The 26,990-nt window shown below is 46.1% G+C and overlaps 1 protein-coding gene across 3 annotated transcripts in view; it reads left to right on the top strand.

Annotated features, from left to right (window-relative positions):
* LOC140133691 (macrophage mannose receptor 1-like) overlaps window positions 1-26,990 on the top strand; it is a 77,664-nt gene that overhangs the window by 9,782 nt on the left and 40,892 nt on the right. For all 3 annotated transcript variants that reach the window (XM_072154214.1, XM_072154212.1, XM_072154211.1), the window contains exons 4-15: window positions 72-233; window positions 3,626-3,739; window positions 5,852-5,995; window positions 6,419-6,601; window positions 12,962-13,119; window positions 13,218-13,331; window positions 14,728-14,843; window positions 15,868-16,016; window positions 17,290-17,483; window positions 19,273-19,400; window positions 23,379-23,469; window positions 25,860-25,998. In XM_072154214.1, the coding sequence (XP_072010315.1) occupies window positions 72-233; window positions 3,626-3,739; window positions 5,852-5,995; window positions 6,419-6,601; window positions 12,962-13,119; window positions 13,218-13,331; window positions 14,728-14,843; window positions 15,868-16,016; window positions 17,290-17,483; window positions 19,273-19,400; window positions 23,379-23,469; window positions 25,860-25,998 (1,692 nt within the window). The remainder of the gene's footprint in view (window positions 1-71; window positions 234-3,625; window positions 3,740-5,851; window positions 5,996-6,418; window positions 6,602-12,961; window positions 13,120-13,217; window positions 13,332-14,727; window positions 14,844-15,867; window positions 16,017-17,289; window positions 17,484-19,272; window positions 19,401-23,378; window positions 23,470-25,859; window positions 25,999-26,990) is intronic.

The following is a 26,990-nucleotide window of genomic DNA, read 5'->3' as shown; positions in this document are numbered from 1 at the left end:
ACTCTATTTAGGTGACATGGCACTTTTTAATGACACAGTCCCTTTAATATATGACACATTTTCCTTCTCAGCCACGGCAGACCCCTTTTGGGCAAGAGACCCTGTTACGGGCATTTACTATCAAGCTAACAGAGATGCCGCCCTCACCTGGTACCAGGCCAGAAGAAGCTGCCAGCAACAAGATGCAGAACTGCTGAGCATAACCGAGCTACACGAGCAATCCTTCATCTCAGGTACGAACTAAGGCAGAGGCTTCATCCCGGCCTATGCGCTGCCCCCTACTGGTGTGATGTGAGGAGCCATCACATATAACAGTCAGTCACCCCAGGTAGTGGTACAAGGAGCACACTGCCCCCTACTGGTGTAATGATCTGAGGAGCCTTCACATATAACAATCAGTCACCCCAAGTAGTGGTACAAGGAGCACACTGCCCCCTACTGGTGTGATCTGAGGAGCCATCACATATAACAATCAGTCACCCCAAGTAGTGGTACAAGGAGCACACTGCCCCCTACTGGTGTGATGTGAGGAGCCATCACATATAACAATCAGTCACCCCAAGTAGTGGTACAAGGAGCACACTGCCCCCTACTGGTGTGATGTGAGGAGCCATCACATATGACAGTCACCCCAAGTAGTGGTACAAGGAGCACACTGCCCCCTACTGGTGTGATGTGAGGAGCCATCACATATAACAATCAGTCACCCCAAGTAGTGGTACAAGGAGCACACTGCCCCCTACTGGTGTGATGTGAGGAGCCATCACATATGACAGTCACCCCAAGTAGTGGTACAAGGAGCACACTGCCCCCGACTGGTGTGATGTGAGGAGCCATCACATATGACAGTCACCCCAAGTAGTGGTACAAGGAGCACACTGCCCCCTACTGGTGTAATGATCTGAGGAGCCATCACATATAACAATCAGTCACCCCAAGTAGTGGTACAAGGAGCACACTGCCCCCTACTGGTGTGATGTGAGGAGCCATCACATATGACAATCAGTCACCCCAAGTAGTGGTACAAGGAGCACACTGCCCCCTACTGGTGTGATGTGAGGAGCCATCACATATGACAGTCAGTCACCCCAAGTAGTGGTACAAGGAGCACACTGCCCCCTACTGGTGTGATGTGAGGAGCCATCACATATGACAGTCAGTCACCCCAAGTAGTGGTACAAGGAGCACACTGCACCCTACTGGTGTGATGTGAGGAGCCATCACATATAACAGTCAGTCACCCCAAGTAGTGGTACAAGGAGCACACTGCCCCCTACTGCTGTGATGTGAGGAGCCATCACATATGACAGCCGGTCCCCCCTGGTACTCAGAATACTGATATGTGTAGGACATCCTGCAGCCATATGTGATTCCTCTCCACCTCTATGACCCACACACAGCAAGCGTTTCCTAGAAATGTCTCTGCCAGATTATAACACTTCCCTGGCCACGCAGTCCCCAGATTTATAACCATTTCCGCATTTATAAGATCCCTTGGGATGCCAGCAGGGTCAGATTGGCCCACCGCTGTGCCAGTGTAAACACCAATGGGACACCTTTTGGGACACCGATGGGACTTCAATTCTATCTGCGTCTTCTTGGTTGTGTAGAATGGGGGGGCACAATATAGAGTAGAGATAATGGTGACCCACAGGATGAGGGGGCCACAATACAGAAGGGGGGTGAGGGTGGCATGATATGAGAGGGAGATGAAGGGCAACAATATGAGGGGGAGATGAGAGGGCCACAATGTGGGGGGAGGGTGAAGGGCCACAAGATGAGGGGGAGATGATGGGGGCTACAAGATGAGGGGCCACACAATGGGTGGGAGATGAGAGGGAAGATGAGGTGCCACAATAAGGGGGGGATAAGGGATAATAATTTAAAGGTAGATGAGAGGGCCACAATATGTGGGGAAGATGAAGGGCCACAGATGAGAGGAAGATGAGAGGCCATAAAATGAGGGGGAAATGAAATACCAAAATTGGGGGGAGATGAGGGATCACAATATGAGGGTGAGAAGATGAGGGCCACAAGATTGGGGGGATGAGAGGCCACAATATGGAAGGGAGATGAAAAGCCGCAATATGAGGAGGACATGAGGGGCCACTGTGTGTGAGGGAGTTGGTGGAGGCACAGATTGTTTTTAATAAAAGGACCTACCTAATGCTGGACCACCAGTCATCATTTACACAAAGTGCTTGAATTAAATTTTGAAATGCATTTCAAGTGTATCTGAAAAATCTCCTCCCAGAACAAATGAGTGTTTAGACCTAAATACTTATGTCTGGTAGGAAGCAACAAGTCTTTAGTAATACAGCAAAATATTTGTCGCTACTTACCAAGCACAAGCGTTTAGCTCTAAACACATCTGGATTCAGGGAGCAGATTCTCCAGATATGCTTGAAATGCATTTTAAAATGCAAATCAAGTGCCTCGCATGAACATGGTTTTAAGCTACGATCACACTATTGGGCAGATTTACTAAGGACCTTGCGCCAGTTTTCTGTCGGACTTTGCACATTCTTTTTAGTGCAAACTTCCTGCACAGGTATTTAAGAAGTGTCTGCGCCACATTTGTGTCGCACGCGACCCTTTTGGGGCACGGCTGCACAAGGCATCATGCGGCACTAACTAGGGGACATTCCGATGCTCAGTCAGACTGTGCTCCAGATTTAACATGCAAAGTCCAACAGTAGTGTGTCATATGCTCTATGTTAACGGTGCACCAAGAAAAAAAGTGGCGCCCTCCGTCGGAGCAGTGCAGGTGGCGCCACCTGGTGGACGTCGGAGGAACTGCCTTAATAAATCCAGTCCGGACCCGAATCCAGCGCAGAGAACGCGCCGTTGGATCGCGAATGGACCGGGTAAGTAAATCTGCCCCTATGTGTTTGCATTGTGTTTTGAAAACACATAGCAAACACAATGGGAAAATTCTACTTAAAATGCTTACAGTATGTGCTTTTACCATCATTCATATGGATGTGTTTTGCTTGATGCATTTGCACTGTGTTTCAAAACACTATGAAAACTAAGAATGTATGTACAGATAATAGAAGGGATTTATCATGGCTTGTATGTCTGTTTTCAGGTGCACAGGCCGTGATAAATCCCCCACAGCCAGGAATTGTGACTTCTCCACCCTCAGGTTGGGCAGGGAGAAGGTGGTGCTGCCCCGTGCCCCGGGAACCTTCATATAATAAATGTTCCCCAATATTTCCATGTAGCATTTGGTGGACCCCCTGAATCAATTTTACTAGGACCTGAGTCTGACACTGGATGCCAGTAACCTGCAGGTATACAGGATCCTCAGGCCCAGGTGTAACAGGATTCCTATATGATGCTAACATGGTCCTAGAGCCTCTCCCCCCCCCCCCCTCTATGGTACAATTGTCACCAATAATCTTCAGCTTGTGCTTTGATATTGTAATCATTTCCATAAATCATCATTACAGTAACACATAGAAAGTTTCTTTCATTCCAACAATTTGGTTGTCAATGACTCGTCAGTGACTTCCATTAAACACAAATTACTTGTAAAATAGTAACGTTTGCCAGTGACACTGTACATTATATGTGATTATACTTTATGTAATCCATGATATTGTTTGTTTATATCTTGAAGGTTTAACACATGGTCACACGACAACTTTATGGATTGGGCTTAATAATCTGGATGTTGATGCTGGCTGGAGATGGGACGGGGGAGACCCCTTTAGATATCTAAACTGGCTTCCAGGTAAATGCTGAGATCCCTCTTTGGATGGTTACTAAGAATAATTTATCTATAATCTACACCGAATATAGAAGTAAAATCAGAATATATGGATAAGGACATATACACACACTTTCAGCTTTCAGCCCCATTCAGCTGTTACTCGCATAATATAAAATAATGAACTCACCTTTCTGACACCCCTGCCACAGGTCCTCTACTGGATTTCTGTGGGCAGGTAGCAACGGGTCAGTGCGCACTGGCGGCACACAGACTATGGTCTAACCGGCCTACTGACCTTATAGAGTGTGCGGGGACCCTTTACTGCCCAGAAACAGGAACCAAGAAGAAGACCTGCGGTGGGTGGGGGTTCATTAGAAAGAGTACTGAGCTTTTTTTTTTAATGTGCTGGGTATACTGGGGGCAGGGGGTTGGATGGCTATATACTGGAGACAGGGAGCTGGAAGGCTATAAAATGGGCGCTGGTAGACTACATACTAGGGGCTAGCAGGCTATATACTGGAGGCAGGAGGCTGGCAGGTTATATACTGGGGCAGGGGACTGGCAGACTATATACTGGGGACTGGTAGCTATATACTGGAGGCAGGGGGCTGGCAGACTATATTCTGGGGACTGGCAGGCTATATACTGGAGGCAGAGGGCTGGAAGGTTATATACTTGGAGCAGGTGGCTGGCAGAATATATACTGGGGACTGGCAGGTTACTTACTGGGGCAGGTGGACTATATACTGGGGGCTTGCAGGCTAAATACTGGAGGCGGAGAGCTACCTGGCTATATACTGGGGACAAGGAGCTGGCAAGCAATATACTAAAGGAAGGGTACTGGCAGGCTATATACTGGAGGCAGAGGGCTGGAAGGTTATATACTGGGGGCAGGTGGCTGGCAGAATATATACTGGGGACTGGCAGGTTATTTACTGGGGCAGACAAACTATATACTGGAGGCAGAGAGCTACCTGGCTATATACTGGGGACAGGGAGCTGGCAGGCTATATACTAAAAGAAGGGGGCTGGTTGGCTGTATACTGGAGGCAGGGGGCTGGCATGTTATATACTGGGGGAAAGGGCTGGCGGCCAATATAGTGGGGAATGGCAGCCTATATACTGGAGGCTGGCTATCTATATACTGGAGGACGGGGGCTGGCCGGCTATATACTTGGAATAGGTGGCTGGCTACCTATTTATTGGGGGCATGGGCATGGCTGGCCATATACTGGGGGCAGGGGGTTGATGGATATATACTAGGAAGCTGGCTAGCTATATACTGGGGGGTATGGGCTGGCTCACTATATACCGGAGGGCAGAAGGCTGCTGGCTATATACTAGGAGGCTGGCTAGCTATAAACTGGGGGCAAGGGCTGGCTAACTATATACTCTGCTCAGGAGGCTGTCTAGCTATATATTGGGGGGCATGGTCTGGGTCTCTCTATACTGGGAGGCAGGGAGCTGTCTGGCTCTATACTGGGGGCATAGGCTGTCTGGGTATATGCTGGGGGGCATGGGCCGGCTATATACTAGGGGGCAGGGGCTGGCTAGTGATATACTGGTGGGGAAGGAGCTGGCTAGATATATACTGGAAGGCAGGGGACAGGCCATATACTGGGGATAGGGTGCTAGATATATACTGGGGGTAGGAGGCTGCTGGTTATATGCTGGGAGGCTTACTAGTCATATACTGGGGGCAGGAGGCTGGCTAGATATATATTAGGGGCAGGGGTCTAGTTAGCTATATACTGGGGGGAAAGGGCCTGGATTGCTATATACTGCGGGGACAGGGGACTGGCTATATACTAGGGGCAGGGGGCTGGCTAGCTTTATCCGGGGGATGGTGGGGTAAAAGGCTGAATGTCTATATACTGGGTGGAGCCTGTTTCTTATCCTAGGCTTATACTTGATCAATAGGTTTTTCCATTATTTTGTTGTAAAATTAGGTGCCTTGGCTTATATTCGAGCTTATATGGTACATTTGTGGCTGTAACATGTAATAATGAGGCTAAATACAAGGGGTGTGAATATTTTTACAACCCATTGTATTGACACGTTACACCAAGTGAGGAAAGTCATTAACTGTAACAGAATTTACACTTTTCTACCTTAATTTGCCACTTTTTTCAGGAAATCCATCAGAAGACCCTGATGTGAACTGCGTTGGGGTAAATCTTGAAAGAAACACAAAATGGGAGAGCAGGATGTGCAGCCAAAGACTGGGTTATATCTGTAAGAAAGGCAACAAGACGTCCCCTGATGTCCCCTCCTCAGGTAATATATGAGTAGTGTCATTTTATATCTTATTATTTTGTAGTTGCCTGGTTTTTACTCTGTAACCTCAGATCTTGACTTTTTACCAGGGAACCACCGAGTGACTACCTCTTAGAGTAGGCTCCATTCAGAGACAGTTCATCCAGGGGAGTCAAGAGACACCAGTACATGGTACCAAAGAGACAGGCAAAGAAGTGGTCAGAATACAGGCCAAGGTTAAAGCAGGCAAAGTTTATGTATAATTTTAGTCCCTTCGAGATTGTGGAAGTAAGCACAGAATTTGCAATCAACAGATCCAAGGTCTAAAACGTGTACACAGATAAAGTACAGAGAAACACCAGGATAGTAGGAAGACACTGACGTGCACTTCTTGGAGGAGCTACAACAAGATAAAGCTCATAAAATTGTTTGATTTTGCTACAGAGACCCCTGGCCCCATCTCTTGTCCTTCCTCGTGGACTCCATATAACGGATACTGCTATTACCTGGTTAAGGACACTAAGATGTGGAAGGACGCCAAGTTGTTATGCAGGAAAGAAGAAGGAGACCTTGTAAGTGTGCACAACATTGAAGAAGCCAGTGCTATCTTCACACAGTTTGAGTTTGGTAAGTATCAGCCGCTGCCTTATAATGTATCTGTCATGGGTGCTCCCGCGATCCCTGTCTCGGATCGCGGGCGCATCCGTGCACCCCTGTTTGCCCCCGCTGCAGGCCGGTCTCTGCAATCACCTCTCCCGGCTCCTGCTCTTCCCCGGACTGCCGTGCGCGCGCGCCCTAGTCGGCTCCTGCCGAAAATTTAAAGGGCCAGCGCACCGCTAATTGGTGCACTGGCTGAACCTCACCTTTAAGAAGCCCGCCTCTTCCTGTGTCCCCTGCCGGATCTTTGTGCCTCATAGCCTTAGAGAAAGCTTCCAAGCGAGTATTCCTGCGTTCCTGTGTATTCCTGCGTATTCCTGTGTTCCTGTGTATTCCTGTGTGTTCCCGCTCCTGAGTCCTGTGTTGCCGTGTTACCTGAGTTCCTCCGTGTTGCTGTGTTCCGTGTGCCTGTGTTCCCGTTCCCACCTGCCTGGACCTCCTGTTGCTGACCCCGGACTTGGACCTGACGTTGCATCTCTGCCGCCTGCCCTGACCCTGTGCCTGGACCTGTCTACGAGATTGTCATCCGCTAAAGTACCTCGACCTCGGCTGCCACCGTGGGCTAGTCACACCTGGGAACGACCTAGTGGTATCCTGCCGCAGCAAGTCCAACCCGCTTTGCGGCGGGCTCTGGTGAATACTAGGTGCCGCTAGGCTCCGGTTCCGGGTGTTGGCTAGTTACATCTCCCGCGGTGGTCCAGAGGATCCACTGATCCTAACAGTAAGATCCGGCCATGGATCCCGCCGAGGTTCCGCTTCCCACTCGACCAAACTTTGCCGCCATAGTGGTCCAGCAATCCCGGGAGATTGCCGCTCAACGCGAACATCTGGATCAAGTCACCACCATGCTGCAACAGCTGCTAGCCGTACAGCAACAGCAACAGGTTCCCGTGTCTGCTCCCGTGGCTCCTGCAACCCCGGTCTGCCTTCCTGATGCTGAACCACGACTACGGCTGTCTATGCCCAGCAAATTTGACGGAGACCCCAAACAGTGCAGGGGTTTTATTACTCAATGCTCCCTACAAATAGAACTTATGCCTTCGCAATTTGTCACGGAACGTTCCAAGGTGGCATTTTTCGTCAGTCTTCTCTCTGGGAAGGCCCTGGCCTGGGCCACTCCTCTTTGGGACAGAGGCGACCCGGTCACGGCTACTCTTGCGGCTTTTCTGGCGGAGTTCCGGGCCGTTTTTGAGGAACCAGCACGGGCTTCTTCTGCCGAGACTGCGTTGTTGAACCTGCGCCAAGGCAACTCATCTGTGGGAGAGTATGCTGTTCAGTTCCGGACCCTGGCCTCTGAACTTGCCTGGAACGATGCAGCTCTCATCGCCACCTTTAAGAAAGGACTCTCGCCGCAGGTCAAAGATGCGCTGGCGGCTCGGGATCTACCGTCAACTCTGGGTGGTCTCATCACACTGGCCACTCGGATAGATGTCCGGTTTAAGGAACGCTCCGAGGAACTTCGCTCTGAGCATCCTCAAGCTCAGGTAAGACGTTTTCCTCGCCTCACACCTGCCTTCCAAAGACTGCTCCAGCCTCCGCCTGTATTGTCTGCTGAGGAACCCATGCAGGTGGATAGAATCCGGCTCTCTCTACAAGAGCGTTCCAGAAGACGACAGGAGAACCTTTGTCTGTATTGTGCCAGTCCAGGGCACTTCATCGGGACTTGTCCTGTTCGTCCCCCACGTCCGGGAAACGCCAGCACCTAGGGCTCTTGGGAGAAGCGTCCCTAGGTGTGTGCCAAGCTTCTCCACGTCTGATTATTCCTGTGCTCCTCAGCGTAGACACCGGCACCCAGATTCAAGTTTCTGCTTTCCTGGATTCAGGCTCTACAGCGAACTTTATGGACGCAGCCCTGGTCTCCCGGCATCACTTCCCAGTGGTTCGTCTTGAGAAACCATTGTCCATTGCCTCAGTCAGTGGCCAGATTCTTTCCGTGCCCATCCGGTTTCGCACGGAACCCCTGCTTCTGCAAGTTGGAGCCTTGCATAAAGAAAGACTTTCTTTTTTTGTACTGCCCCAAAGCACTTCCACCCTCCTGTTGGGTCTCCCCTGGTTGCAGCAACATGCCCCTGTACTGGACTGGTCCTCTGGGGAGATTCTCCGTTGGGGCCCGGCTTGTTCTTCTCATTGTATGGATGTCCCTCGTCCGCTCCCTGTCTGGACTTCCACCTTGTCTCCCAAGCCCCTGGAGGGGCTCCCCGCTCCATACTTGGATTTCGCAGATGTGTTCTCCAAAAAACAGGCAGAGACTCTTCCTCCACATCGTCCCTATGATTGCCCCATCAACTTCTCCTCCACGGGGTCGGGTGTACCCGCTCTCGGTACCCGAAACAGCCGCCATGTCTGAATATATTAAGGAAAATCTGCAAAGAGGTTTCATACGTAAATCCTCCTCTCCAGCTGGCGCAGGTTTCTTTTTTGTCATCAAGAAAGATGGCTCTCTTCGCCCCTGTATAGACTATCGCGGTCTTAACAAAGTCACCGTTAAGAATCGCTACCCCTTGCCGGTGATCACGGAGTTGTTTGATCGTTTACGGGGCGCGAGAGTCTTTACCAAAATGGATCTTCGTGGTGCCTACAATCTTATTTGCATCAGGAAGGGTGACGAGTGGAAGACTGCCTTTAACACCCGTGATGGGCATTTTGAATATTTAGTTATGCCCTTTGGACTTTGCAATGCACCAGCCGTTTTCCAGGAATTCGTTAATGATATCTTCAGGGACTTATTGTACAGCTGTGTTGTGGTTTACCTGGATGACATCCTCGTGTTTTCTGCTGATCTCGAGTCCCATCAGTCCCATGTACGGCAAGTGCTCAGTCGCCTCAGGACTAACCATCTCTATGCCAAACTGGAAAAATGCCACTTTCATCAAAGGAGCCTTCCATTCCTTGGTTACATTATTTCCGACAGAGGCCTGCAGATGGATCCCGCTAAACTATCTGCAGTTCTTCAGTGGCCATGCCCAGTGGGACTGCGTGCTATCCAAAGATTCCTGGGCTTTGCCAATTATTATAGGCAATTCATTCCACATTTTTCTTCCCTGGTAGCTCCACTGGTGGCGCTAACAAAGAAAGGTGTCAATTCTCGTCTCTGGCCCCCTGCGGCTGAGGAGGCCTTCACGAGATTAAAGACGGCGTTTTCCTCTGCATCTGTTCTTACCAGACCTGATACCGAGAAGCCATTCTTTCTGGAAGTCGATGCCTCTTCCGTAGGAGCGGGAGCGGTTCTTACCCAGAAGGGGTCTAGGGGCCGAACTCTCTCCTGTGGCTTCTTCTCCAAAACATTTTCCTCCGCAGAGAGAAATTATTCTATAGGGGATCGTGAGCTTCTGGCTATCAAGCTTGCCTTGGAGGAATGGCGTCATCTGCTGGAGGGAGCTCGATTTCCAGTCAGTATTTTCACGGACCACAAGAACCTCCAGTACCTGCAGATAGCTCTGTGGCCCTGATTTCCCGTTTCTATTGGTGGCCTGATTTGGTCAAGGACGTTCGGGATTTTGTGCGGTCTTGTGCCTCTTGTGCTCGCAATAAGCCCTCACGACAAAAACCAGCTGGTCTTCTGTTGCCGTTACCCGTGCCTACCTGCCCGTGGTCTCATGTGGCTATGGACTTCATTACTGATCTGCCGCCATCATCTGGCAATACCGTTATCTGGGTGGTAACAGACCGCTTCTCTAAGATGTCCCATTTTGTCCCTCTACCAGGTTTGCCTTCAGCCCCACGTCTTGCCAGTCTCTTCTTCCAGCACATCTTCCGGCTTCATGGCCTTCCCCGGCACATCGTTTCTGATCGAGGTGTTCAGTTCGTGTCCAAGTTCTGGAGATCTCTGTGCAATCACCTGCAAGTGAAATTGGACTTTTCCTCTGCCTATCATCCTCAGTCCAATGGCCAAGTAGAGAGGGTGAATCAGACTTTGGGATGCTATCTCCGCCACTTTGTGTCCGCTCGTCAGGATGACTGGGCTTCTCTTTTACCATGGGCGGAGTTTTCCTACAATTCCCTGGACTCCACTTCTGCTGGTTCTGCTCCCTTCTTTATTAATTACGGACTGCACCCACGGCCTCCTCTTCTGTTACCTGTGTCTGCAGATGTTCCTGCTGTGGAGGACTTGGTACAGGATCTAAAAGCCATCTGGGAACAAGTCCGTACCTCATTGCTCCAAACCTCTGCCAAGACCAAGCATCAAGCGGACAAGAAACGTCGGCCTTTTCCTGTCTTAGCTCCTGGTGACAGGGTCTGGTTATCCTCAAGGTACGTCCGACTGAAGATCCCTGGCTACAAATTGGGACCCCGGTTCTTGGGTCCATTTGAAATCCTAAGTCGCATCAACCCGGTAGCCTACAAATTGCGGCTGCCTCCTAGCATGCGCATACCCAACTCCTTCCACGTTTCCCTCCTCAAGCCAGTCATCTTAAACCGCTTCACCCGACAAGTGCCTCTCCCTCCGGCCCCACAAGCGGACTCTACTGATGTCTTCGAGGTGAAGGAGATCCTGGATACTAAGACAGTGAGAGGTAGGCGGTTGTTTCTGGTAGACTGGAAGGGATTTGGTCCTGAGGAGAGATCTTGGGAGCCAGAGGATAACATCTTGGACAAAAGCCTGCTCCAACGTTTTCTCAGGCCCAAGAAGAGAGGGAGGCGAAGGGGGGGGTACTGTGACGGGTGCTCCCGCGATCCCTGTCTCGGATCACGGGCGCATCCGTGCACCCCTGTTTGCCCCCGCTGCAGGCCGGTCTCTGCACTCACCTCTCCCGGCTCCTGCTCTTCCCCGGACTGCCTCCAAGGTGGCACGCGGCTTCTGCCGAAAATTTAAAGGGCCAGCGCACCGCTAATTGGTGCACTGGCTGAACCTCACCTTTAAGAATCTTGCCTCTTCCTGTGTCCCCTGCCGGATCTTTGTGCCTCATAGCCTTAGAGAAAGCTTCCAAGCGAGTATTCCTGCGTTCCTGTGTATTCCTGCGTATTCCTGTGTGTTCCCGCTCCTGAGTCCTGTGTTGCCGTGTTACCTGAGTTCCTCCGTGTTGCTGTGTTCCGTGTGCCTGTGTTCCCGTTCCCACCTGCCTGGACCTCCTGTTGCTGACCCCGGACTTGGACCTGACGTTGCATCTCTGCCGCCTGCCCTGACCCTGTGCCTGGACCTGTCTACGAGAGTGTCATCCGCTAAGGTACCTCGACCTCGGCTGCCACCGTGGGCTAGTCACACCTGGGAACGACCTAGTGGTATCCTACCGCAGCAAGTCCAACCCGCTTTGCGGCGGGCCCTGGTGAATACCATGTGCCGCTAGGCTCCGGTTCCGGGTGTTGGCTAGTTACATCTCCCGCGGTGGTCCAGAGGATCCACTGATCCTAACAGTATCTCACTAGTGGTATAACAAAACATCATCGGGCCCTGGTGCAAACGGTGGATTGGGGGCCCCACATACATAAACTCACACTTCCACCTCCATCCTGTACATTATACCTGAGAATATGAAAATATCCTACACAGACAAATGCTCACAGCACTGTACTCTAACACCTTATATGTAATGTCCAGCAGCAGCCACCTTATAAAAGGGGTTGGCCACTTTTAAATAATTCTTCCATTAGAAATGTCTCTGCATGTACATGTACCTGTGTCTTTGCCTCCGGTGAGAGCCTCAGTCTTTCCCTGATCTCCCCATGCTGCCCTCTACATATACACACAACTTCCTGTTTCTCACTCCCTCAGTCCGTCTGTCATGGCAGCCTCCAGTGTGTCTTTTTTTCCCTCCATCTGTCTCACTGACAGACACAGGGAGGAGGGAGGAGGGAGGAGGAGCAGCAGGATAAGTCATAATCTCCTGATGCAGTACCCTCCTATTTACCAGTGAAGGATCTTTGTTTGCATGTCTATGCAGAAAGTGCACAGAGTCTGCACACAGCAGACGAATCAGGAAGAATCAGGGGTGATGAATGAATTGTTGAGCATTCAAGAATTATTATTAAGGCTGTAAAGGCACATTGTTATTTATGTTAAAGAGTCGCCAACCCCTTTATTATATATTGTCCAGAAGCTCTTATTAATGAAATGTCCATTAAGCCGCACGCTTAAAGATTTGTCCACATCAGCTCCCGTAAAAATGAAATGTCCACAGAAGCTGCCTTAGTACAGAGATGTCCAGCAGTCCCCTTAATAATAAAAAAACCAAAAGCTCTGTACTCACCTGGAGATCCTGTGGTGTCCTCTCTTTTTAGTCGGTGGGCAAAGACCGATCTGCAGTGACTTCCTGCTCCCCCTCCCTCTGCTTTAGGCTTCTATGTAACCTGACAACTCAAAATACAATAACATACAAATATATCTATCTCTAGGAGATGCAGAATATGTTTGGCTCGGGTTGAATGACTTGAAGACTCAGATGTTGTATGAATGGAGCGATGGATCACCAGTCACATATACAACATGGCAGAGAGGAGAACCTTCTCACCAGACCAACGACCAAGAGGACTGTGTGGCCTTATCCACCAAGGTCTGGAGATGTGCACCTGGGGGTCATGAAGCTGAGGGTGATGGTGATGTTCCCAGTCATACATGGTGTTACCATCCTTATCATATATTCTTATACAGGACGGACAATGGGCAGACCAGATGTGTGAGAAAAAGTTTCCATATATCTGCAAAAGAAAACCCCTGCCAAAAGCTCCTGAGCAGGTTCTCCATGCTGACCCTGGATGTGATGAGGTAAGATACACAGAAGGGCATCATGTACATTAGTCAGGTTCCCTAACTTGGCATATACCTCCTCAGCAGGTTTGGCCAACGTATCGATTACATGACCAGCAAACAATCTGTACAGCTAGCTGGATCTTCCATTTCAATCACAAAGGACCCTATATATAATCTACTCAGATCCTCCTGCTCTATAACATGCTACCTGCAGATAAGACACTATATACAATCTGCTCCTCATGCTCTATAACATGTGCAACGCCCCTGCCAATGCATGGGATAGGTCGGGGTTGCGAAAATGCCATTCTCTATCCCAGTAGCTACCTGGTGGGATATATCACCTCACTAGGAGGTCTGTAACATGGGAATCATAGTAATTGCAGCTGTGAGTCACTGCCTGGTAAGGCAAGAGTTAACATGTGAAATGTTATTAACCAATAATATCCTTTGTAGTATTGTACGGCAAGCTGGAAGCTGATTGCCGAGTGCTGCCACCTAACCAGGGGAGTATAAAAACCCCTGGTGGGCGGGAGCATGTGGTCAGAGCAGAGAGTCAGGACCAACAGACCTCATGGTCAGAGTCAGAGACTCCATCTTGGAGCACAAGTCAGAAAAGTAAGTAGAGTAAGCAGAGGAACCTGCCTGTGCTGCAGAAGCCAGTGTCTTAATACCAGAGGTGTCACAGACCACTGCCTGACATGCTAGGCAAGTCAGGTGATTAAGCCCCCAAGCAGAGGTCCATCATCAGGACTCAACTCCATCTACCAGCCCAGCCTGAAGTTATTACCAGGCTATGAGCAACCCTTCCTGCGGACCAGCTATCTCCGACCAGCTTTCCAGCCTGCTGTACCTGTTGCTGATGATAAGGCCGTTGCCTGCCGTTTGAAGTTGAATAAAGAACTGTAAGTTGATTTGCACATCGTGTCTCCGTGTGATCCCTGGATCAGGCTGGTTCACTATCACAGGTTCCCCATCCTCCATCACCCAGGGATCCCATATACACCTCAGGGTTTGCCCAGGGAGAAGACTTCTTCATCAGCCTGTCTCTCCATATTTCTTGCACACAGGCTGTAGGACAGCCCTCCGGTCCCCATACCAAGCACCGTGACACTAACGTGCCTCGGCCGCAACCGCCAGCCACTCCTGTATTCTGGGTCGCGGCTGTCTACAACCACCGAAGAAAGGCCAGGCCCCGGTGGGGGATGTTGCATATCCTACCTGTAGATAGGAAACTATGTAAATCTGCTTTTATTTGGTGCAGTCCTTTTACATTTATGTTCTACTAGATACTGCAATATCATCCATGGCAGTCACTACGGTGGATACACTGATTGATTGTTAATAGAATTAAAAAATATATATCATAAATCGCAATAATCTGATATATTCTTCATTTTTCTTTCACCAGGGCTGGAGGAGGCACGGACATTACTGCTACTTAATAGGTGAATCTCCTAGATCATTCACAGAAGCGAACAGCACCTGCGGCCATCATGGAGCCTCCCTGCTGACCGTACAGGACAGGTATATCTATATATTACATTACAGTTCTGGCTACATAGTACATGTACTACCCAGGGGTGCAGGATATTGCTGAAGGCATCAGGGCACTGATACTTTATTGGCCTTTGACCTGTTAACCTTAGGGGGACAATAGAGACCACAACATCTATTCTAAGGTGTTTGGCAGAGGGAGAGGCTTCCATGGTTAGACCTCTAGCACCTTTCTATATGATTGCAGAAGGCAATAGTTTTACTAAAAGATCCAGGAACCTGACAAAGGTCCCTCTCTTTGCCACCACCATCAGTCTCTCCTGTAGTTTGCCTGTCAGTGTAATACTGACAGGTGACAGTGCCTTACAATACTGTGTATTGTGTCAAAGAATTGTAGACAAAGTCAAATAATCACGGCTTTAAGTCTCCTAGACAAAATTAAAATTACGTTGAATACACTTAAGTCCCTCGCCCAAAAAATGTATTATACCTTAAAAAACTATCCGTAGCATGTAAATTACATGTGACAATTTTTTATTGATTTAACAAAACTGATAGCACTGTTACTTTTTAAGCAACTCCCCAAAACAGGGGTTTAATTACAGTGGTAGCAGCTACTATGGGGCCCGCAGTATCAGGGGGGCCTGGAATCCAAGCTTACACAAAAATGGGGAATGTGCACCCCTTATACATATTATACTACACATTGTACACCATAATATGTATATAACGCCGCACATCATCCACAGTATACAGCATGAATCAGCAACTCAGATAAATGTCGTGGGGGGAGATGGAGGAGTCAGTAGAACAACAGGACTCTCATCTGGACATCTCATGTGGTCAGCAGCTCCTGGGACAGTACTGTATAAATGTATCACAGCATAAATGTCTGCAATATATATATTTTCTGAGGGAAAAGGGGGCCACATTTAGAAGTCTGCTAGGGGGCCCTCCCTCTCCTAGTAACTCCCCTGGGACAAAACATTCTGATAGTAAAACAATCAAAAATATGTGTATCCTAAAATGACACCATATTTGGATTTTTTTGCAGTACTGAAGAGGCCTATGTAATAAGTCTGATTGGGTTTAGACCAGAGAAATACTTCTGGACTGGACTCTCAGATACTGAGGAGAGAAACACTTTTACATGGACCAACAAGGAAAGGGTTTTGTACACCAACTGGAACGTGGACATGCCAGGTAAGTGCCTCCTCTTCTCTTACTATGGTCAATGATCAGCAGTAATTTTCACTGTATGGCGCCTTATTAGAGACCTAGAATCTTTTTGGACCTCTAATGGCTCCAGAACCACAGAAATTTGTCATGACCTACAGTGGCGGAACAGAATATTGGATTCATATGAGCTGACAATGTTTTCTTTTCCTTGTCTTTTACCAATTGATGTGTAATAACAGAGAAACTAAAATTGATCAGGTTTAAGGCTCATGGATGTAATTTTCATACAGTGAATCTCTGATTATAAAAGTCCAGGAGTCACTGATAAAGCAGTAATGTCACTCTGTTGGGTTCTGCTTAAAAAATTGCAATATACATCATCTGTAGAATGACGCGTTTCGAGTCCTATTCATGGTCTGTGAGTTGAGATGAAACGCGTTGGTCATTGCACATCCTGCAAACTAGACTAGTAGAACTGCGGGCACCTGGTTGGCGTTAGGGGGGATTATCACGGACTAGGTGAGAAGACAGACCTCTCTGCCCCCTGTGACCTCTGGTGAAGTCTCTGGATGTTACTATAGTCCCAGACTGCAATGATCAGCTGTAAGGTGTCTGTAATGAAGCTTTATTGATAATCCTTGGTCCAATTACAGCAAAAAATTTTGAAACTCCAATTGTCAATGGGACCAAAAAAAATTTGACTGGATCTACAATGATAAAATATACAGTTTCGACTTACATACAAATTCAACTTAAAGGAAACCTACTACTTGAAATGGTAGGTGTAAGATGCAAATATCGAGCACCAGCTCGTGCCGGAGCTTATTTTCGTTAGTGTCATAAATAGCGTGCGCCAGGGCTTCTCCTCTCACCCTAATTATGCACTGCTCCAGAGAATTATGTAATCATGCTGTCCCTGACAGGCAGAAGTAATCAATCGCTGCACCATCCCCCAGCTGCTGAGTAGGAGTCATCCAGCTGGACAGTTCAGGAAGCTCAGTGTAATGTGTTTATGTAAGGCACCCAGCTTTCCTTAGGTCCTGAATTGTATAATTGTTTTTTTGAGCAAAACTACTTGGATCAGAGATTAAATAAGATATGTTTCTGCATCAGTTTAGCTACATCAATTGTTGGTTCCCAATGCATAAAAACAAATGGTAAATTTCCTTTAAGGCACAACCAGTATCACACGGCGGCTGACACTTCTATAGACAACATGGGATTCATTATCTTGTGTTCTTTGCATTAAGATACATTTTAACCATCTATTTCTGTGTATTTATCTAATACTTTGCAGATGGAAGACGCGGCTGTGTTGCCATGAGAACTGGAAGAAAAGCCGGATTATGGGATGTTATAAACTGTGACGAGAAAGCAAAGTTTTTGTGCAAAAAGTTTGCTCAAGGAGTAACACCACCCACTCCCCCAGCAACAACACCAGAACCAGCATGTCTAAGTAACTGGACTTCTTTAGACCATGGATGTGTCAAGGTAAGGAAACCTGGAAATGTTTGGGTTTTTTTCTTTTTATAGCTTTGCCTTTTTGTCCAGCTTTGGATGGAAAGGAATTTTTAAAGAATTATTGGCAGTCCCCGGGTTACATACAAGATAGGTTCTGTAGGTTTGTTCTTAAGTCGAATTTGTATGTAAGTCGAAACTGTATATTTTATAATTGTAGATCCAGAGAAAATTTTTTTTGCCCCAGTGACAATTGGAGTTTCAAAATTTTTTGCTGTAATGGGACCAAGGATTATCCATAAAGCTTCATTTTTCACTCACCACCTTCAAAAATCTATAACTTTTTTATTTATCCACATAAAGAGCTCTGTTATGGCTTATTTTCTGCGTAACAAATTGCACTTCATAGTGAGGGTATTTAATATTCCATGGCGTGTACTGGGAAGCGGGAAAAAAATTCCAAATGCAGTGAAAATGGTGAAAAAACACATTTGCGATGTTTTCTTGTGGGCTTGGATTTTACAGCTTTCACTGAGCGCCCCAAATGACATGTCTACTTTATTCTATGGGTCGGTACGATTACGGGGATACCAAATTTGTATAGGTTTTATAATGTTTTCATACATTTAAAAAAAATTAAAACCTCCTGTACAAATTTTTTTTTTTTGATTTTGCCATCTTCTGGCGCCAATAACTTTTTTATACTATGTTGTATGGAGCTGCGGGTGGCGTCATTTTTTGCAACTTTTGATGGCGATTTCATTGCTATAATTAATCACTTTTAATGATCACTTTTTATTAATTTCTTTATATTTTTCAAAATGGCAAAAAATGCCATTTTCGACTTTAGACACTATTTTCCGTTATGGGGTTAAACGCAGTGAAAAACCGTTATTATATTTTGATAGATCGGGCATTTTCGGATGCAGCAATACCTAATGTGTTTATGATTTTTACTGTTTATTAATATTTATATCAGTTCTAGGGAAAGGGGGGGTGATTTGAATTTTTAGATTTTCTTTATTATAATTTTTTATTTTTATTTTTACTCTTATTATTTTTCAGACTCCCTAGGGTACTTTAACCCTAAGTAGTCTTATTGATCCTATCATATACTGCCATACTACAGTATGGCAGTATATGGGGATTTTCCTCCTCATTCATTACAACGTGCAATTAGCACATTTTAATGAATGGGTTTAAACGAGACAGCTTCGGGCCTTTGTGAGACCCGAAGCTGCCATGGCAACGGATTGCCGCTCCCCATAACATCATCGGGGAGCGACGATCCGCGGCAAGATGGAGGCACCCATGCGCCGCCATCTTTTTGAAGCTGCCGGCAGCATTGCCAGCGGCGTTTGAGGTGAGCCCTCTCCATGCACCGGGACCTGGCGCGTCGGAAAGAGGTTAAGGACACCAAACTTACAGATGACCCCTAGTTACAGACGGACCCCTCTTCCCCCTGTGACCTCTGGTGAAGTCTCTGGATGTTACTATAGTCCCAGGCTGCAATGATCAGCTGTAAGGTGTCTGTAATGAAGCTTTATTGATAATCCTTGGTCCAATTACAGCTAAAAATTTTGAAACTCCAATTGTCACTGGGGGAAAAAAAACTATTTGTCTGGAGCTACAATTATAAAATATACAGTTTCGACTTACATACAAATTCAACTTAAGAACAAACCTATAGACCCTATCTTGTATGTAACCCGGGGACTGCCTGTAACCTGCACATCCACTATAGAAGATATAGAAGATTTATTATAAGTCATATTTGAAATCTTTTAGGAAAAAATATTTTCTAAAAATCTTTTACCACCAGTATTACTATGAAGAGAACTATGCAAAAAAGACCTGGACCGAAGCACGAGATTTCTGCCAGGCTATAGGCGGGGACTTGCTGAGTATCTCCAGTTACAAAGACAATGAAGTAGTATCAGCCATGTTGAAGTAAGCTCTGATATTACTACAAGTTATGTGCTGAAATATATTATGTATCATGGTATGTGAGAGACCCTGGACATTGGGTCCTATCAGAGGGTGGAATGTTATAGAGCAGGAGGAGCTAAGCTGGTAGATGTAATGGAGTTTTCCTGGTCTCCCATGGACCTTATACTTATGACCCCCCTTTAGGATTGGATTGATGGGGATAGGTGTCCTGGTCTCCTAGTGACCTTTCATGATCAACATCTTTAACCACCCATAAGGGGTCAGCAGAGAGAAGAATAAATAGGGGGACCATGTGTGTGATTGATCCCAGCTGATGGTAACTAGAAGGACATTGATGACAGTTACATTAGAGCAGTAGTAATAGACTGAGCAGCTTTCCACACTGGTGGCATGCAACGCTGTCTTGAAAGGATGGATCCATCCCTTTAATGATGGGTTTGGAACTGTCCTCAGCACCAACAATGGTCTGTAATGCTGGGAAAGTCTTCCTGGAAGTTTCTCAGCGCTGTTGCATTAGCAGCACAAATCAGAAGCGTCTCCTCCTCCTCTCTATCCAGACAAAATACCCAGAACCCAGGGCTGAGCTTTTGGACTCATGTCCCAATGATAATTTAAATATAAATGAGATACATTGCACACAGTAATAATAATAATTCAATTACTAAGATAGTGCACACAGATTATGCAGCTCCACACAGAGCCTGCCAAATCAGTCCCTGTCCCCAATGGGGCTCACAATCTAATCAACCTACCAGTATGTTTTTGGAGTGTGGGAGGAAACTGGAGGACCCGGGGGAAACCCACACAAACATGGAGAGAACATAAAAACTCTTGGCAGACGTTGACACTGGGGCTTGAACCCAGGTCTCCAGCGCTGCAAGGCTGTAATGCTAACCACTGAGCCACCATGCTGCCCCTTAAAAACCCACAATATCCACTAGTTGGTGCTGGTGTGACACTGGTGCTGGAGATTATCTAGAGATCACTTGGGAAAGCTGGAATAAACTCTAGAAAGCTTGGTTCCCAGAGTTACAGATCAAAACAGGTTGATTGGGGCTTCAGTGTCCACTCCAACAGGATTACCAGGCAGAAAATTAGTAATTGCAGCACCGCGGGTCGTTACATTCTCCTCTGCTGTGGTCTCTGAATCTATACCTATGAGAAGCGGGTTAATATCAGCAATTTATCATGTACCATTACCCTTACCTGTATCACCCCTTTTCTCAGACAATCATGGGGAAATGGGTATTGTCGTGCAGCTTAAATATGTGTCGTAGGGCAGCCTAAACATCTCTTTAGTGTTACTTTCTCATGTCCTGGTATAATACACCTGTCAGTATTAATTCTGCAATTCTGGGTGTACAATGGTGCTGTGATTCCCCTAGGACAGTGGTGGCGAACCTATGGCACGGGTGCCAGAGGCGGCACTCAGAGCCCTTTCTGTGGGCATTTGGGCCATCGCCCCAGCACACCAGACAGGACTCAAATAATCTTTCTGCAGTTAAAAGCAACATAAAAGATGCAGCTTTCAGTCATATTTTGATACTTACTTCACTGCTTGGGACTGTAGGAAGAGGGAGAATGTGTAGACACGGCCGAATTATCTTAGGAGGACCTCCTGCTGGCCCCACGATTCTCTGTGTACAGAGGGACACTGGAAAAAAAGCTAAAATGATGCAGATTTTCCATCTTGTCCTTGTTGAGGAACAGGGAGCAATAAGTTACTGCTTTAATTTTTGGTTGGCAACTCGCAATAAATAAGGGGGGGGGTTTGGGCACTCGGCCGCTAAAAGGTTCGCCATCAATGCCCTAGGAGTTACCTAAGGCCATGAGAGGAATGGGAGCCATTGCTTAGAAATGTAAACCTCTTAGATACCACAATCAGAACTGATTGATTGGAAGCTCCATTGATTGGAAGACCCCTGTCAGGCCTAGGGCCGGTTCTAGACAAAGTGGGGCCCTGGGCAAAACTAAAAGTGGGGCCCCAAAATAAAACTATTTTATGACCACAGTCAGCAGGAGGCTCCCCATGGTAAAACAATTCTGAGCGAATTTTATAGGAGATAGATAGATGATAGGGAAATAGATAGGCAGCACTGTGGCTCAGTGGTTAGCACTACAGCCTTGCAGCGCTGGTCAACATCTGCAAAGAGTTTGTATGTTCTCTCTGTGTTTGCGTGGGTTTCCTTCAGGTCCTCTGGTTTCCTCCCACACTCCAAAAAATGACTGGTAGGTTGATGAGATTGTGAGCCCCATGGGGAGAGGGACTGATTTGTGTGCAGCGCTGCGGAAACTGTGTGCGCTATATAAATAAAGAATTATTAATTATAATTATCATGATAGAAGATAAATATGAAAGATGATGAAATATAAAAGCAAAAAAAAATAAAGTATTCTCTGAAAGCAGACACATTTTCAAAATTGCATTAGAGTTTATAAGCAGAGGCGCCTTCATGCAATTTTGATTCAAACTGAAACATTTTATAAAAAATACTTAGAATTTGCCTTTGATGGCAAAAAATGTGCACAAAACAGAAAATATTTCCCTTCACATCTCCTAAATGTAATAGATGGACATGTTTAGAGTTCACAAATGCCTCATATTTATATGTTCACATAAATAAATCATCATAATATCACTAAAACTGAAATAACTAAATATCCGCTTTTCAGATAGAAATTTTAAGACAGTCACAACCTGCAAAATAAATCAATAAAACAGAATAAACAGTAAAGGCGACATAAAACCTATAGAATTTTGAAAGCAGACAACCAGGCGATGCATTTGGCAATTAACATTCAAAATTTCCTCTAAGATATGTACAAATCCAGAAACTTATATAAAGAAAATATACTTTCCTAAAACCGTAAGATGTGAGGAGATCATACAGACCCCACATGTGGATAGTCACCAAAATATGCAGCAAAGGGAACGTTAATCCACAGGGGGCACTAGACTATTATTGCAGCACATTGCAGTGAGCGTCACACAGATCTATCATTGTATGTTCCCTTAGACAATGGTAACCCAAATACATAACTATATATCCATAAACCCCTCTAATGAGATAATAAAAGCCACTTTTAGATGTCGCCATTTTATTATACGCACAATAACAGAATCCTCCGCGCTTCATAAGAATGAGAGTGAGAACATCATAACATCAGTGTAAATAATGGAGGATGGTGGGAAAAAAAAAACTTTATTCTAGAACATGTGTGTGTTTTTGGTGTTACATATAACTTTATGGACATGTTCTGGGTCGCGGTGTTAATATGTAGTGACATTGGGCAAAGAGGATCGAATGTTCATCGTATCAGTCAATTTTCTCAAAAAAAAAAAAAACTATCACGAAATAAAAGGCAATAAGAGAGCAAGTGTGTTCTTAGATAGTCCTGGATAGGAGAGGGTTAAAAACATGAATATTAGTTGATATTATTCCTTATCAGAATGTAGTAACATATGGAGTGAATATTTCCATTATCTGTGAGGTGCAGCAGCTCCTGTGTGCAGCAAATTCTCCTTGTAGGGGGCACACTTTAGGGGGCTGTATCTCTGGCTCTGTGACACATAGAACCTCACTTCTTTTTTCCTATGAAAGAAGAGAGTCTCCTCTTTTATATGAATCCATATTAACTGTTAAACTGCCGTCGGGAGTGATTTTTCTATATAAAAATCGCACTTGATATTCTCACTTTAAACCTGAATATCTCTGGATCCATAGCACCTAGAAACAAAATTCAAGATTCATTTGAAAGAAGAGATTCTCCCCCTTCAGGGGCGCCTGGGCAATTGCCCACTTTGCCTACCCATAGCGCCGACCCTGGTCAGGCCAAAGATAAAAACGTAAAAATGGACCTTCCCTTCAAATGATTCACATAATATTATATTATTCTGGATATAGACCGAGAAATGTCTGTTATTATTCAGAAATTCTGTTGCTCTTTTCTCATATATTCTCACATTTATTTTTACAGAGCAGAGTTTCATCAGGAATATAAAAAGGCTTGGATTGGTTTGAGAATAAAGCATCTAGAGGAACAATTTACATGGACGGATGGATCTCCTGTAAGTAATTATTAGAGGAAATCTACCATCACAATCCATCCTGATAAACCAGGGACATTACTCATAGATCCAGGCACCAGGACTGTGGTATCTGCTTATATTTGTTATCCATGGCCTCCTTCCTTCTAAGATCAACTTTTACATTTATGCTAATGAGTCAGAAGGGCTCTGAGTTTGTTACCAGGGCTCCTCTGTGCTGTAGCTTAAAGGAAACCTACCACTTGAAGTGGCAGGTTTCCGATGGCAATACCGGGCACCAGCTCAGGGTGAGCTGGTGCCGGAGCTTATTTTAGTTAGTGTTTTAAACCTCGGTATCGCGGTTTAAAACACTTTTTAAACTTTATAGCCGGCGCAGGCAGGTACGCGCTCGGCGCTTACCATGCGCGCGGCTACATAGGAAGTGAATGAGAGCCGCGTGCACGGTAAGCGCCGAGCGCGTACCTCCCTGCGCCGGCTATAAAGTTTAAAAAGTGTTTTAAACCGCGATACCGCAGTTTAAAACACTAACTAAAATAAGCTCCGGCACCAGCTCACCCTGAGCTGGTGCACGGTATTGCCATCGGAAACCTGCCACTACAAGTGGTAGGTTTCCTTTAACAGGTTTTTACACTGTTTCACCCACTCCCTGTTCCCTCAGTACTGCCCCCTTCCTTCCGCCTGGTGTAATCTCACGGCAGCAGAGGAAGTTTCAGCGAATGGTGGGAGGAGTGATCCTTTGTGCAACAAGCAGCAGCACAGTGGGGCTATTGTAACGCTTCTTCTGGCTCATTAACATAAATTTAAAAGTTGATTATAAATGGAAGGAGACCATGAATAATAAATATTAGAAGATTACCAAAGACACGGTGCCTGGATCTAATGTCCCTGGTTTATCAGGATGGATTTTGATGGTAGATTTTCGTTAAGTGTCTTGTCATAACAATTATTATCACTTTATTGTGCCAAACAAAATCAGACCTGTTGAGAAAGTCAGTGTGACCCTGTAGCAACATTTAATACCGCAGAAATTTCTGATGTTATATGTTAATAGAGTGAGCTGAGCAGATTGTACATAGTGTCCTATCTGCAGGCAGCATGTTATAGAGCAGGAAGAGCTGAGCAGATTGTACATAGTGTCCTATCTGCAGGCAGCATGTTATAGAGCAGGAGGAGCTGAGCAGATTGTACATAGTGTCCTATCTGCAGGCAGCATGTTATAGAGCAGGAGGAGCTGAGCAGATTGTACATAGTGTCCTATCTGCAAACAGCATGTTATAGAGCAGGAGGAGCTGAGCAAATTGTACACAGTGTCCTATCTGCAAGCAGCATATTATAGAGCAGGAGGAGCTGAGCAGATTGTACATAGTGTCCTGTCTGCAGACAGCATGTTATAGAGCAGGAGGAGCTGAGCAGATTGTACATAGTGTCCTATCTGCAAGCAGCATGTTATAGAGCAGGAGGAGCTGAGCAGATTGTACATAGTGTCCTATATGCATGCAGCATGTTATAGAGCAGGATGAGCTGTGCAGATTGTACATAGTGTCCTATTTGCAGGCAGCATGTTATAGAGCAGGAGGAGCTGAGCAGATTGTACATAGTGTCCTATCTGCAGGCAGCATGTTATAGAGCAGGATGAGCTGAGCAGATTGTACATAGTGTCCTGTCTGCAGGCAGCATGTTATAGAGCAGGATGAGCTGAGCATATTGTACATAGTGTCCTATCTGCAGGCAGCATGTTATACAGCAGGAGGAGGTGAGCAGATTGTACATAGTGTCCTATCTGCAGGCAGCATGTTATACAGCAGGAGGAGGTGAGCAGATTGTACATAGTGTCCTGTCTGCTGGCAGCATGTTATAGAGCAGGAGGAGCTGAGCAGATTGTACATAGTGTCCTGTCTGTAGGCAGCATGTTATATAGCAGGAGGAGATGAGCTGATTGTACATAGTGTCCTATTTTCAGATAGCATGTTATAGATGAGAATGATCGGAGCAGACTGTGCATAGGGGCAGATTTATCAAGCTGTCTGAAAGTGAGAATTTCTAGTTGCCCATGGAAACCAATCACAGCTCAGCCTTCATTTTACCAGTGCTCATGAATATTTCAAAGGGGGCTGTGATTAGTTGCTATGGACAACTAGAAATATTCTGACTTTCAGACAGCTTGATAAATCTGCCCCATAGTGTCCTATCTGGAGTCAGCATGTTATAGAGCATGTGAAGCTGAGCAGTATGTCTAATGTCCTATCTGCAGGCAGCATGTTATAGCTGTCAGGAGTCCATGAGCAATATACAGTACAGCACTATAGGCTTACATATTTGTGGAAATATTATATGATGAGCAGCTCCTATAACGTACTGCATTTTACACCTGTTATTATTTGCTTATCCTTTTTTTTTTTAATTTTTGATAGGTGACTTATGAAAATAGGATGTTTTATAGTATGCATGATTACCTTGACCATGAACCGCTCTGTGTATTTCTGTATCCATATGGTTGGAATGCTGGTGACTGTGATAAAGTGCGGGAATGGATGTGTAAGCTGAAAAAAGGTAAAGGCAAAGTTAGTCTGGACTCTCTTAAACTGTGTAACCTTTAAGACCCTTTTGATGTAACCCTTCTCCTCTACCCACAACCCCTTTTAAATGTGGCCTATGGAAAGCCCGCTCTGTGTGCAATTAACTTTTTTCTTTTTTTTTTTAAATTTCATTCTCTTTATTCAAAATGTATACTTCGTTTCTCATCGACCATTGTTCCACGTATCATAATCATCATCCTATTCCTTCCGCAGATTAAATCTTACCAAATATAACCCTATAACCCCCCCACTCCCAAACCCCCCACCCACCATAAATCAACATACTTCTAGCAATCTGTGATACAGTCAATAGCCATTGGGGGTCATTTACTAAGGGCCCGATTCGCGTTTTCCCGACGTGTTACGCGAATATTTCAGATTTGCGCCGATTTCCCCGGGATTTTGGCGCACGCGATCGGATTGTGGCGCATCGGCGCTGGCATGCACGCAACGGAAATCAAGGGGCGTGGCCGAACGAAAACCCGACGGATTCGGAAAAACCGCCGCATTTAAAACAAAAAATCTGTCGCGGAGCTTGCACTTACCTTCACTCAGCCCGGCTCGGTGAACTCCAGCGCATTCCGATGCTTTTCAGCGCAGCAGCGCCACCTGGTGGACGGCGGAGGAACTACCTTAATGAATCCCGGCCGGACCCGAATCCAGCGCAGAGAACGCGCCGCTGGATCGCGAATGGATCAGGTAAGTAAATCTGCCCCATTGGGGTAGATTTATCAAGCTGTCTGAAAGTCTGATTGGTTGCCAAGGGCAACTAGAAATATTCTGGCTTTCAGACAGCTTGATAAATCTGCCCCAGTGTGTTTGATTTCTAGATCCCTTTATTTCTGTTGCGTTTCCAAGCACCAAAACATCTGGTGTCTTTGGAATGTCTAAGGGTACATGTCTAAGGGTAAATTCTGCTATTGTTTCCATTATTATTGGGACAGATTCCTCTGTGCTTTCAACAGT

This window comes from Engystomops pustulosus, chromosome 5, assembly GCF_040894005.1.
Source record: "Engystomops pustulosus chromosome 5, aEngPut4.maternal, whole genome shotgun sequence".
Lineage (NCBI taxonomy): Eukaryota > Metazoa > Chordata > Amphibia > Anura > Leptodactylidae > Engystomops > Engystomops pustulosus.
Note: the sequence above shows the minus strand (reverse complement) of the source record. Positions and strands in the feature narration are given on the sequence as shown.